The following is a 12,146-nucleotide window of genomic DNA, read 5'->3' on the forward strand; positions in this document are numbered from 1 at the left end:
TTTGTGTGATCTGAAACTGAAAATTGCCTGTGCTGATGCGCACTGAGGGACAGAGAAAGGGGCCGTGCTGGGTTACCCTGTGCTGGAATTTCACATAGATAGTATATAAGAGAATTTCCTCCCGACAGCGTGCATACATTTGGAGCCAAACTCTCACGTGTGCCCATGTGTTTCACCGGGAAAAATTCCACGTGTGTGCCAGCAGCCCCCGCCCCTGCATGGGAGAGGAAGTCCTCCTTATAGTAGACCCATGGTCCCCACCCACCAGAGTTCATAAAAGTTTAGCCCAGATCCAGTGTCTGTGAGAATACTTGGAGAAATTATCAAGGAGTAACGTTAGGCTAACGTAACTATTGGGTCGCTTAAGTTGTATATCATTTATCTGAGAGGGCGGTTTTTTTACACCAGATCTGCTGTTTGTAAAAAAAAAAAAGAGGCAAATAAACAGACTAGATTTATTCAACAGGGTTGAATAAGAAGGATTTTTAAAGCTGGACTGGACTGCCGTCTGATAATGTAAGTAAAATTACTGTAAACTTAAATGTTTGGTTGTTGTTTTTTTAGCATTGCTGGTGTTTTGTTCGTTTGCAAGCAACTCTAGAAACGTCTTGGTTATATGTCTGTAATATATAGCCTAGCTATATAGTCTATTTACAGTATGTTGTCCTTTTTCATATTTTCAGTCTTACAAATTATAGTTTGCAACAGTTTATCCCACTACTCATAGAACTCAACTTATATGGTTTTATATTGACATACGTTTTCAGGGGTCAGTTTATCACTCAAAACGTGACCAACAATCTTCTAAACTCATACAGGCATCTTGTCAAAGTTATTTTAATATGTAGGCTATGGTGAGAGAGATAGGTCGGTGACTCGGGCTGCAGTGACAGCCCAGTTTGACTGGTCTGCACGAGCTCCAGCCTCACGTGGAGCAGTGTAGTAAGTGGGCTGGGTCTCTGTCTGTCATAATGGACGTAGCAGCAGTGACGTCACCCATTGGTTTGTGGACTACTGTTTTGGAGCCTCGACTTCGTGGGTGTCGGCTGTAATAAGAACTGGATAGAGGGTTCGAGGCGGAGCCCCGTTCATTCCTAGGAGAGTTACTCAGTGGCGCGAAAACCGCGTATAAAATTACCCGGATGATCGGCACTGCTTCCACTGTGCTGTATAATAATGTGCCCAGGGAAACTAGAAACTTTATTTTTTCCTCGACTGTGCCCAAGGAAGGTATAATTCTATTTTCCTTGAAGAAAGGAATAGTCATACATACGTCATTAGAATTTTGACTAACATTTTAACTAAACCTTTGCAAGAAAACAGTCCTTTCATTTATTCATTCATTTAATAAATATAAATAATAAAATAGTAACAACCCCATAAGAATAATTTAATGTGCCATTTACGGTGCGTCTGTGTCGTCGTTATTTTTTTACAGTCTATGGTCATGACATGTAATCATAAACAGATAAAAGATGTGATCTTAAATGAAAAGCTTTTTTTTAATCAAACTAACTTCTGAAATTTGAAAAATATGAATTTCAATCAATGCCACAACTCCTTAACAATTTAATGGTAAACTTTGGGAAATGTATGTAAGGTTGTTTCAGTTTATCGGGAATTTGGGATTTGTGTTAAACTGAACATGAATAAACTCAAGTTCCTGGGAAAAATGCCACATTCCATACATCGGAGTAGTCTGCTGTGCTGCTGTGCTGTGTAGCTACAGCCAAGTCAGATGACAGGACAGGACATGTTCTACCAGACTTCTACTCATATTTATATATTTTATTAAACAATTTGGCAGGGATCATTTTTTCAAGTCAAACTAAAGTTAGTGTGTCTGACTGTTAATGTGGTTGGTTAACAGTGTCTGTGTGGTTCTAGTAGTTCATACATCTCAACCCATCGTCCGTATAAAACCGGTGCAGTTTCTGTACTATTAGTTATTAGTTATTACTATTGTAATCCATTTAATGAGTGTCTCCCAAATTAATATTATTCTAATTACAATGACTCCTCCCCACAGTGCTTTAGCTGGATAATTAGGGTGGGCCAGCCCTTCCCAGATGACCATAATGACTTATTATTCTCCTCAGACACATCTGATTCCTTCCTGGAGCTTTTGCAGGAAAGTGACTATTTAACTCACATTCTTGGAATATTTTGTATATGAGTGTTGTGTAAATATACAGATGTGGAAATCAGTGAATTAATAATACAATTCCTTAATCTAACCTCTTCTATTATCCTCATCAATGCTTAGCTGCTCATTGAGGTTTGCAACTTGTTGAGATGACTGTCTGTAGAAGGTCTGACGTTGCCTCCTAGTGGTGACTCTGTGTGTCTGCGGTGATTACAGCCTAGAGCTGCTGAGGACTTGCCTTTACATGTCTGTCTGAGATTATGTCCAGGCATGTACCAGTGATTCACAGAGGAGGGCTCAATGAGTCACCGGCTGCTCATGTTCCTATAAAGAGCTGCCCAGTAACACAGCAGTCTGAGATGCGCTGTAGTTCACATTGAGGATACTTTAACTGATTAGAGCCATGGTAAGGCTGATTTCTACTTTTTAAAATTGAAGCAGTAACCCAGGGTGGATTTCTAGCATGGATTGGAATGATTTTTTTTCCAAATTTTAGAATTAGATTGGTTTCTAAATTACCATCAAGTGTATGTCTGAATTGATTAATCAATAAATTGGTATGGCATATTAGCAGATTAATTGATAATGAAGAGAAAAGTTAGAGTGATAATCATACAGCTCATCACCACTGTCTAAGGCGTTCATTGGTGATGTCCAGCAGCGGCTTTTCCAACTAACCAGTGGTCTTTTCTCTGTTTCCTGCAGTGTGGAACAATGGATAGGCCTACTCACAAGCGGATCGGGCATCGGATCGGGAAAGCCCCTGCTCGACGAAACCTGTTCGGCCCTGTCGACAGAGAGCAGCTGCAGGTGGAGTACAAGGCTGCCCTGCAGAAAGACCTGGAGGAGGCTTGCCAGCGATGGGGCTTCGACTTCATCTCAGACAAGCCTCTGGAGAGCAGCGATTTCCAGTGGCATGCCATCCCAGCCACCAAGGTGCCGCTGATCTACAGATCCTGTATGCTTGGTCCGGGACGTACGGGACATACAGAAGGTCAGAGGGCAGCAGAGGCAGCAGTTAAGCCCAAGGGACAAGGAATGGTAGAGCCACCACAGAGTGACAAGGAGAACATCCCATGTTCGCCAGAGAGATGTGCGCTCAACCTGGAGAAAACACTAGAGAGAAGAGAGAACACAGGGCTGAAGAGGAAGCAGACAAACATTACAGGTACATATTTAGATATTTTAAATGTGAATGAGTAGAGTTGTGATTTCATGTTGGCTTTGCATGAGCTGAGTTTCCTGTTCTTTATCCCAACAGATTTCTATCAGGCTAAAAGAAGAGTAGTTTGGATGCCACTCAAATCCAGCGAGTGATTTCCAGTGCAGTATCCTGCAAAAGTTTCCAATATCCCAAGAGAACCACACAAACAGTGCTACACTCAGGAAATCTACAGTCTGCCCAGTCACTCACCAGGAGGTAACTGGACCCAGTGAATTATCTTACAACAGAAGAGACCTCAGCTATACATCATCATAATATATTACTGGAAGGTTAATTAGGGTACTGTATTCCCTCTAAGGGGGGGTTGGTGTTTACCCAGTGGTAAGAAGGGGACATTTGAACAGAGAAGATTAACGGTAATCTCTCGAATCAGTGGATTTGTACTGATTTGGATCATGGGGATGCCAAAGAGTTGAGTGACATTTCCTACTGTACATTCCACAGGTCTGTCACAGTCACCTCTGTACTTTTAGCATTATGGAGATATGATGATGAACACAGTACTGTAGAGACTTGAAACAGATGTCATGTTGGTTATAATCATTGCGACACATTGCAGAATAATCTTAAACCCTTTGGTTTCTCTGTTCAGATCCACTCGTTTATGTTTCAAATTGTGTTTTTTTACAAAGTTTTTTCTTTAAGTGAATCATGAGGGCTAGCAGTTATTTTGTGTGTTGAAAAATGCTTGAAAGATGTTTGATATCCTGTACATGCAGTTGCTTTGCTTTAGATTTTTAATGTGCCATCATGTCCTCTTCCATTCTTTCCATCTGCTGTGAGTCGATTGATTTATCAAAGCAGATCTCCACAAGTGCCCTGTCTGGACTCTGACATTGTAGGTTAGGAGCGCAGCACTATGTCTTAGGAACACTAAAAAAAACAAAAAAAAAAACAACAAAAAAAAAAAAAAAATATATATATATATATATATATATATATATATATATATATATATATAGTTATCAGATATTGATCTATAGAGTTTAATACAGCATGGTTATGTAGCACAATCATAAAAAAACATTGCAGTGTTGCACATATATGGTGTGTCCAAAGCACCCAGGATCAAGTGCCTTTACGGTATTTGTTTCGGTATTTGAAACTTCGTAAAGGACATTCAGAAGAACGTGTTCTCAGAAGCAAATTAATTTACTAAGCTAAAGCTAAGCTATGCTTTATTCTTTTCTATTTGGAAGCAAAGTGCAATTTTGACTGACAATGTGTTATGATATGCCTCAAAACAAATGTTTGTTCTTGACACTTATTTCTGTCCATGTCGGCAAATCTTGATGCTATGGTTAATCAGAATGGTCAAAACAAGGTCATTGTAATGCTAATCCTTACCAACTGACAGCTTAAAAATGTTCGCCGCCGCAAATACGAAGCTAAGCAAAGAACAGCATTACCCCACACAATGAATGCACTTCTGTTTGTAGATATTTGTGCACAGGTCCTACATATTGTATTATATTAAAAGCTACAATTGAAAATATCTATCTTTATTTATTGTGAGATATTATGCCTTGTGTTGATTTAGTTTTTGTTTATGAGAATTACAATAAAATTGTTCAGATGAAACTTGTTTTGCTTTTATGTCCCTCGTCATGCGCACACACACACATACGTTTCACATCCAACACATTCAAACATGTCATATTACTGTATTTATGATTATTGTGATCACAGTCCTTGTCTGGGTGGTTGCATAGCTCATGTGTGAAGTACTTGAACTTAACTTAAGTGGTTGCACGTTTTACTTCACTACATTTCTTTGACAGCTGATGAACATACAAAATGTATGATCATTTTATAAAATATGACACAGTATTATAGATTAAACATAATGCACTCAAAATTAACTCCAGCTCAACCAGCAACATCAGTAAAATGCAACATAGCCTACATTCACATTTATGCATCCGTATTAATAGGGCCCAAGCACTTTTACTTTTCATACTTTACATTTTGATGATTATATACTTGTGTACATTTTCTTATATTTGAATGCAGAACTTTTACTATGTTTACACTGTGGTATTGCCACATGTAAAACATCTGAACTAATACTGCACTTGAGTGTGTCTGGATTTTATGCCACACCTTGTCTATGGATGACGTTTTTTTTCTCTTTAAAATGTAGGCCTATTTCAGTTTTGTTTCTAAGATGGTGATGACATCTTGTTTACCTTTAATTGTATAGTGGGTATCCCTCCACAGACACACAGGCGATCACAGAGTGAGGCTTGAAGTTGGGTTAATAGAACTTGAAGCACCCTTGAGTAGCAGTACGGGCTTCTGTTGCTGTAACACACTTTTTCCTCCATTGTGAAGGAAGTAAATTAAGAGAGTGAGTCACTGCTCAGGCAGACAATGTGTACTTTGGCACTGCATCACTGCAGCCCCACATCAGCGCACACAAGTGTTTGTATTAAGGGTTTAGGCGATGAAGGGCCCGGAGCAGGCTCTGTTGTGCTCCCTCGTCCCTTCTCCTCCCCTCCCGCCTCTCTCCTCTGGCCTCAGCGCAGCGGCACAGAGGCACCTGCACGCCTGCGCTAAGCTCTCCCATCCCCCCGCCCATTCCCCTCCATCATCTGTCCCTTACTTACAACATCCATTATAGGGCAGGACAGCTAGCATTTGCATTTAGACTAAAAGAGAGAGACGGCGAGAGGTAAGAGAGCCAGAGGGAGGCGGAGGGAGCTTATGACACAAAGGAGAGAGAGAGAGAGAGAGAGAGAGAGAGAGAGAGAGAGAGAGAGAGAGAGAGAGAGAGAGAGGACCAGATCAGAGCATTAGAGAGAGGGGGAGGTAGTGGGAGGCTGCAGATATCGATGGCATTAACAATGCGTTAGGATCCAATGAGGTGTTATAGTCAGCCATACAGCGGCTGGGGGTAAAGATATTTTGAGGAGGGGGGCTCCTCCTCGGTGAGCACAGGGGGAGGAGGAGGTGGGAGGAGGATGGGCCTCGAACACAGACTTGCAGTGGCACTGCAAAAATTGGATTAAAGCAGTATGGTAACGTTTCTAATTTAATTTATTGCTGTGCTACTTGTGTCTCATCCTCATGTGTCCGCATCCACGCTCGTTGACATCCATCAGCCGTGTCTCATGTCACAGTGTGTCCTCCTGCCGAGTGAAGAAGGCATGGGCATGCCCCATACTCTAGTTCTTTTTATTGTGCCATAGACATCTGCCAGCTCCATCCTCATCGCAGCCTTCTCTTCCGACTCACCAGGAGCCTTTTTGACCCATCACCGGATTCATCCCCGTTAGATTTAGGCATCTGCTCGGGTCTGTCCGTGTTGTTTTTTCTTGTCTTGTTTTCACCCATATGTGACGCCGGACACTGCACCTCCTCGTCTGAGCCATTGCTTAGTTGCCGCATAAGCATCTCACTTTCTGTGATAAGATCAGGAAATGATTAACCACCAGGGATTGCAGTCATCTGTTTTTCTCTCTCCATTAGCCTACAATGTGATTGTAACCTACTTGTCTATAAAAAAAAAATTAAATTAAATAAAAAAAACCTGCCTCGCTTCGCTCCGATTTATAATAGCACGAGCATGTGATCATATCCCAGTGTCACGCAAATAGAATACAAACCCGTCTGGAGAAATGAGTTTAGCGATATGAGATGTTTCTACTGAGCTCATGTTTGCAGGGTCTGATTATGCTACACTGTTTTGACGTCAGGAAGAGATTCATCAACAATCCTGCTATCTGCTAAGATGTGGCTACACAACTAGATACAGGCCATAACAGGGCATTCCCTCCTAGATCATTGAGATCAATCAGAATGATCCAGGACATATTTGGATTTACATACATATTGACCTATAGAACATTTAAATATAGACCATCCCATAGCCTACATTTCATCATCATTATCTGTCTGTCGACATCATGGTTTTAAATACACCATGCAGCATGCTTTTACCTTCCTATTGCCTCATATAGCCCTGATGCATTTGTAAACGAAAGGTGTTTTACTGTAACTTGTTTGAGTTTCTGAGGCTGTGCAGAGCAGGAAACAGACTAATTATGTTTCATCTAATTAATGCATGATGGCCTTTCTGTGTACTCGCTGATGCCTCCACTAAATCAATTATGGGCATAACTGACTGACTCTCATTTCAGAAGCCAAAGTCATTAGGAGATATTTACTTTAAGAGTTTTAAGAGTAACCCTAATTATTTCCAAGACATTCCTCCAACAAGCTCTGTAATTTGGTGATAATAATAAAGAAAATAGGGACAAAGTTAGCTGAATTTTATTTGTCAGTTTTCTTAAATATATTATTTCATTTCATTTTTTTTTTTTTACTTTTTTCACTAAACAAGAAAGACAATGACAGTTTGTCAGTTGAGTTTATATGCATTTGGTAATTTTCCAAATGCATCTAATTGGAAGAAAAAAAAGCTCTTATTGAGCCCAAGTGAATATTTGTTAATTTACTGAAACATTTACCCTCATATATCTTAAAATGTATGTTTATCTGTAGTTAAATGTTCAGTGCTTGACTAAAAGACTCAGGATTATTAAAATTGTACCAATTGAATACTTTTTCTACAGTATTATGATTAGTTCAAGAACACTTCAAGGATATTATTGAGAAATTACGGAGCCGTAAATGAAAGCCTGACTATTTTTGGAAAGCCAAAACCTAACAGGGAACGCACAGTATGTCTGTTATAGTACCATCAGATGGATACTATTCCATTTAAGTTTAATGTTTACTTTTTTTTTTCCCATGCAGGAAAACTTTTTCAAAAAGAAAAGACAAATAATTACAATCAGGATGCAACAATGGATACAATCTTCCTTTGTACTTTGACTGGAGTAGATTTCAATACATGTTATGTTCCCTGGACTTGAGGAAAGTCATGTCAATTGTACTTCTTCTGTAGTAGTGGTAGTACTCTCTCCACCCCTGATTATCTCCTCCTGCCCTCTCGTCCCCTCAGCTGGACAAGAGCGAAGTGACAACTCTAGGCCTACCCTCCACCACAAGCCATGGAGGCTCTGACAGTAACATCAGTGCGGACGGAGCAGCAGCAGCAGCATCGGGGGTCATGGCCTGCGGGGGTGCAGAAGGTTTTGGGGTCGTCGAGCCACAGCGGACACGTGCTGCCTTGGAGCATCTGCAGCAGAAGATCCTGAAGGTCACCGAGCAGATTCGTGTGGAGCAGGAGGCCCGAGACGACAACGTTGCAGAGTACCTGAAGTTGGCCCACAACGCAGACAAACAGCAGGCATCCAGGATCAAGCAGGTGTTTGAGAAGAAGAACCAGAAGTCAGCACAGACCATCGCACATTTGCACAAGAAACTAGAGCACTATCACAAGAAGCTTAAGGAGATAGAACAGGTGGGTGAGGAAGTGTGTGTGCAGTTAGTGCATGAACATGGGTGATGTTTATGTGCTGCTGTTTTTGTACTGTGGCTGTTTTGTATAATTACTGTATCTCGTGGCTGACTCAAACAAGTGTTGAACTATCTTTGTGAGGACAGTTATGTCCAAATATAGACTGATGATTCTCATCTCCTAAACCAATGCATCATCCTGTGTCTCACCTAATTCTCTACAGGACCTGCTTTCCTCATCTATCTTCCTGCAGTTCTCTCCCTTAACCTAATCTCTCCTACCTTTGAGATCCTCCACTTCTCTGCTTCCTCATTTCTCTTCCCTCTCTACAGAATGGACCGGCCCGGCAGCCCAAAGATGTCCTGCGGGACATGCAGCAGGGATTAAAGGATGTTGGAGCCAATGTTCGTGCTGGGATAAGTGGTTTTGGAGGTGGAGTAGTTGAAGGGGTCAAAGGTGGAGTATCTGCCTTCACTCACACAGCCGTGGTCTCCAAGCCGAGAGAGTTTGCCAGTCTTATCAGGAACAAGTTTGGCAGCGCCGATAACATTGCTCACCTGAAGGACTCACTCGAGGACGGAGTCGGGGACCACTCTGAGGACACCCCGACACCTCGTGCACTGAGTGGAAGTGCCACTCTGGTTTCCAGCCCAAAATACGGCAGTGACGACGAGTGCTCCAGCGCCACGTCGGGCTCCGGAGTGGGCAGTAATTCTGGTGGGGCAGGGGGAGGAGGAGGAGGACTGTTAGGACCAACCATGGGGAGCCCCAGACTGGACGGGCACCACCACCACCACCATCACATGCACAGCTCTTGGGACTCTCTACTTGAGGGCCTGCAGGAGATCAAAGCCAGCCAGGCGCACATGGAGGATGCTATCGAGGACATGAAGGGCCAGCTGCAGAGTGACTACTCCTACATGACTCAGTGCCTGCAAGAAGAAAGATATAGGTACAAGTCACACAAAAAGACAGTCACACTAATGAACTCTGGTGTTTTCACTACAGTCTTTACAATGTAGATCACTGGAAGGATAAGGCTGGCAATATTCTGTATTGTTGTTATTGTCAACGAGTCCCATGAAAAGACCCAAACCAACAGCACATCTCTCAGTACTTCCGTACCCTGTCTAAGCCCATTTGTTTCTACTAAAGATACAAATCTTTAAAAAGAGTCACAAATATATTCTTTCATTTAAAATAAAAAGACCAAATCATTTCCTGTCACATGTGGACAGTCATTTTTAGCAAACGTTACTCAAACAGGAGTAAATAGTGAATTTGTTGGGGACTATTTTCATTTGTGGATTAATACACATTTGATGCGCTAGCTGGTATTTACTACAGCAGGACAAATGTCGAATCAACTTCAATAAACTACAGTGCCTGTGTTATGTTTTTGGACAACAATGATCTCAATGGCACAGAGGAATAAGCTATATCAGGCTTTGGATACAGAGACAATATTTGAACTTTGAGACTGTATAAAGGTTTTCATTTTTCACAATCTTTTGCATTATTTTGAAGATTCTTGTGTGTGTTTTTTACTGTACATTCAGGTATGAGCGACTTGAAGAACAGCTGAATGACTTAACAGAGCTGCATCAGAATGAGATGACTAACCTTAAACAGGAGCTTGCCAGTATGGAGGAAAAAGTCGCCTACCAGTCCTACGAGAGAGCACGAGACATTCAGGTCTTCACCTCTTGAAACTTGGCCTCAAAGTTTTTTTCTATCATATAAAATATTCTCAGTTGTTCTTAATTAAGAGTAAAACACTGAAAATCTCAGTGACTAAATAATCCACCAACTGTCACTAGATTTTGATTCAAATTTCGCTAAATCCTGATTGGTGCAATGTCACTGTACATGTCATCACACTGTTTCAACTGAGCCCCCAAGAGCACAAATAAAGAACTCTTATGTATGTATTTCTGATTGAGAGATAAGTTTCCAGGGCCTTTCATACCAAAAAAAACCACTGTGGTTACTCTGTGTGTACATACAGGAGGCGGTGGAGTCGTGCCTGACCCGCATCACCAAGCTGGAGCTGCAGCAGCAACAGCAGCAGGTGGTCCAGTTGGAGGGAGTGGAGAACGCCAATGCTCGAGCTCTGCTGGGCAAACTCATCAACATCATCCTGGCGCTCATGGCCGTGCTGCTGGTCTTTGTCTCCACCATGGCCAACTTCATCACCCCGCTGATGAAGACCCGAGCCCGGGTGGCCGCCACCGTCCTGCTGACCTTGCTGCTGTTCGTCCTGTGGAAGCAGTGGGACTTTGTGGAGCCGTGGCTGCTTCCCAGCTGAGTTCCCTGAGAGAGAGACTCCAGTGGGGGCCAGAGCAGAGAGTCACAAACTCAGTCACCACCACTGAAGGGTTCAGAGGCTGAAATAAAATGAGGGCCACTTTGAGTGTGAAGGTGGAGCATCTGAGGACAAAACATGGCACTTTTAGACGAGGAGTGTGACCAGATCTGGCCTGCAGAGAGTGTTGGTGGGTGTTTACAGTGAAAAAGAACAGAAAGTCTCTGCCTGCCAAGCGAGAAAAGACATCATCTCATCAAATCTGTTGGTGTTGATGACCAATCATCGATTGCATTGCTGTCACCAAAAACTGAGTTTCTTCCAAGAAATCTTTGGATCGTCTTTTTCTAATGATTTATGATACATGAATTTCAAAGACTAGAGAAACTTAATAATGACTTTAAAATGTTCGCCGTAACCTTCATGTTGAAGCTATAGTAAATTTGAGAGGAAAAAGGTTTTTTTCATGAATGTTATGTGCCCATGCATGTGTTTATATGTGCACTAGCTGGCATGAGTTAACATTTCATTAATGACCAAATTAATCTTCTATAACTGCCGTTTTGTTGTCAGAAATACATTGTAGATATGTTGTATCTCAACTCAGTGTCACTCCTGGTTTGTTTCACATCCTGTTCTGGTGGGGCTTTTAGACGCATTTCTCTCTTTTTGTCTTTTTCTTGAACTCGAATGAACTGGGTTTTTTAACACTGGTATCTGCAACAAATTCACCTTAATATTTCAACTATGTAAAATCTGTTCTGTTCTTAAATGCTATTTCATAACCACTATTATAGGACTGCTACTAATCCACGGTGTCAAATTAACTGGCATGTCAACTTGTATTAAAGTTTATATCCAGTTTGCAAAAAATAATTATTGCTGTTTTAATAACCAATGTAAGAAATAAATGATTTCATATATTAGGCTGACCTTGACTATATCCTTATCATCCTTTTGCATAGACAGAACTTTTTGACTGAAATGTTCTTAGAAATCTTCCATCACTTGTATATATATATATATATATATATATATATATATATATATATATATATATATATATATATAAATAATGGTACCACCTTCTAATTAGGCATCT

At 41.3% G+C, this 12,146-nt stretch overlaps 2 protein-coding genes across 6 annotated transcripts; both read left to right on the forward strand.

The window, feature by feature from the left end:
- Window positions 1-254: 254 nt before the first annotated feature.
- On the forward strand, window positions 255-3,820 carry cdkn1a (cyclin-dependent kinase inhibitor 1A). Of its 2 annotated transcripts, none has more exons than XM_031287617.2 (3): window positions 255-516; window positions 2,852-3,314; window positions 3,408-3,820. In XM_031287617.2, exons 2-3 carry the CDS (start codon window positions 2,861-2,863, stop codon window positions 3,461-3,463), a joined length of 510 nt encoding a protein of 169 aa, XP_031143477.1. In that variant the 5' UTR covers window positions 255-516; window positions 2,852-2,860; the 3' UTR covers window positions 3,464-3,820. The 2 variants fall into 2 exon arrangements, with proteins under 2 accessions (XP_031143477.1, XP_031143476.1); XM_031287616.2 differs by lacking the exon at window positions 255-516 and adding an exon at window positions 2,406-2,552.
- Window positions 3,821-5,991: 2,171 nt separating this feature from the next.
- tmcc2 (transmembrane and coiled-coil domain family 2) lies at window positions 5,992-11,917 on the forward strand. 4 transcript variants are annotated; one of them, XM_031287541.2, is made up of 5 exons: window positions 5,992-6,667; window positions 8,341-8,742; window positions 9,072-9,691; window positions 10,299-10,434; window positions 10,748-11,917. In XM_031287541.2, the coding sequence occupies exons 2-5, from the start codon at window positions 8,449-8,451 to the stop codon at window positions 11,045-11,047; spliced, it is 1,350 nt and encodes a 449-aa protein (XP_031143401.1). In that variant the 5' UTR covers window positions 5,992-6,667; window positions 8,341-8,448; the 3' UTR covers window positions 11,048-11,917. The 4 variants fall into 4 exon arrangements, with proteins under 4 accessions (XP_031143401.1, XP_031143400.1, XP_031143399.1 ...); XM_031287540.2 differs by having other exon boundaries at window positions 5,992-6,386; XM_031287539.2 differs by having other exon boundaries at window positions 5,993-6,391.
- Window positions 11,918-12,146: the final 229 nt, after the last annotated feature.

This window comes from Sander lucioperca, chromosome 6 (assembly GCF_008315115.2).
Source record: "Sander lucioperca isolate FBNREF2018 chromosome 6, SLUC_FBN_1.2, whole genome shotgun sequence".
Taxonomy (NCBI): Eukaryota; Metazoa; Chordata; class Actinopteri; order Perciformes; family Percidae; genus Sander; species Sander lucioperca.